This window comes from Anneissia japonica, unplaced genomic scaffold (assembly GCF_011630105.1).
Source record: "Anneissia japonica isolate Jap-2015-1 unplaced genomic scaffold, ASM1163010v1 scaffold21269_len13372_cov219, whole genome shotgun sequence".
In the NCBI taxonomy this organism is placed as follows: domain Eukaryota; kingdom Metazoa; phylum Echinodermata; class Crinoidea; order Comatulida; family Comatulidae; genus Anneissia; species Anneissia japonica.
The window spans coordinates 1-1,513 of record NW_022690563.1 but is presented as its reverse complement, the minus strand read 5'-3'; the positions used below and the strand labels follow the sequence as shown (position 1 = coordinate 1,513).

At 35.8% G+C, this 1,513-nt stretch overlaps 1 protein-coding gene across 1 annotated transcript in view; it reads left to right on the top strand.

Annotated features, from left to right (window-relative positions):
- The window catches only part of LOC117099920, a gene marked incomplete at its 3' end in the record, with an annotated part of 4,331 nt that extends 2,869 nt beyond the window's left edge, over positions 1–1,462 (top strand). Inside the window, exon 4 of the mRNA XM_033239438.1 lies at positions 1,245–1,462. Coding sequence (XP_033095329.1) covers positions 1,245–1,462 — 218 coding nt within the window. The remainder of the gene's footprint in view (positions 1–1,244) is intronic.
- Positions 1,463–1,513: the final 51 nt, after the last annotated feature.

Here is a 1,513-nt window from a genome sequence, read left to right as displayed (position 1 = left end):
CGCGTAGATGCTTGACTAAATCTATTATTTGTCTTCATTTTACAGTATTATTGTCATATTTAAAATGTTGTTCATTATCTAAAAACAACATAATTGTAGGCCTAATGCTACCGTCAGTTTAAACGCAATCATGATCATATCGTGAGTCGTGACTTCACTACTAACAAGTACATGTGGGAAATCCCTGTTTGATCATTCTGGGCATGCGCATGGACATGCATGGATATGTTAGTTCGAGTGTTCGGAAAAATCGTAGTTAATACTATAGGCCTAGGTAGTAAAAAATTGCTGAGGCTGCCGACCTCTGAGAATTTAAGGTCATCTCTCAGTACTGTCAACTACTGTTTACTAATTTACAACGTATGACACGATCAAACCAAGCGCTCTTTTATTATTTACTGCTGATGGTTTTCTGTCATTACGCTGGCAAAATAGTTCCCAATTACCGTTGTATTATTTTTATTTACAACAAACAATTATATATTACACGATTTGTACATTTAAAGTAGTTTCTAAATATTTTACACACTAATTTTCATCAATAAAAATATTACTAATAAATGGATTCAAAGTGAATCACGTTCAAACCAATATATTCATCCGCCTTTTTCAGAAACTTCATGTCACGTCGTCGATTGTACGACGATGCCTATACCAAGTCGGCCTAGGCTAGGCCCAGTAATAGCCCTGTACTTTTGTAACTTCTCATAAAAGGGCTCGTTTTTTACGATTCGAACTCGTAGGTAGGATAGTTTTTTTCTGCTAAAGACAAATGTTAACATATTTCATACGATTTTCAACAAAATAGATTTTTTTTTCTTTTTATAGTAAACTCAGTATGAATTGATTGTTATTGCTATGGCAGCACCCCTCTGAGATAATGACTTTTCCAACCGCGATAGCCCTTCATGTACCGCGGTCTAGCCTTCCTGATAATTGGAGTATAATTAGCTGTGATAGGAGACCCTGGTTTGATTTCCCGAGTTTTCGTGGATAAGTCGGGTTTTGTGATAAAGGACGATGGAACAGCATGGGAAGACCTTGCATGAGCAAGCAAGAATGTCACAGAAAATAACCCATCTCCCACAAATCATGATATAATTATGCATTTTACTATGTTTTATCAATTGTCTAACAACTGGATAAAGAATGCCCTCATTCAGATTTAGAATCGGACTATATCCCTGCCTTGAATCCACTATAGTGAAGTATTAACATAGTATTTATTACTACATTACTTCCAGAAATCTCTGATGATGAATACCGTAGGCTGTTGCAGGATATATCAGAATGGTTTGATGGAAATAGGTGTATCAGTATGCTGAAAGTATTGTACAGAGATTATGTGACTAATGCTAATGAACTGCGTAATGCTACTAAAATGCGTGACTTGCTGAACAACTTCCATATCTCTGGGAATCTGAGTCCAACTGATCTTAGTATTCTGTATGACACCATAAATGTAACAAAACAATTTGGTTTCAAACCAAAGAATAAGAAGCTGCTTCCATTA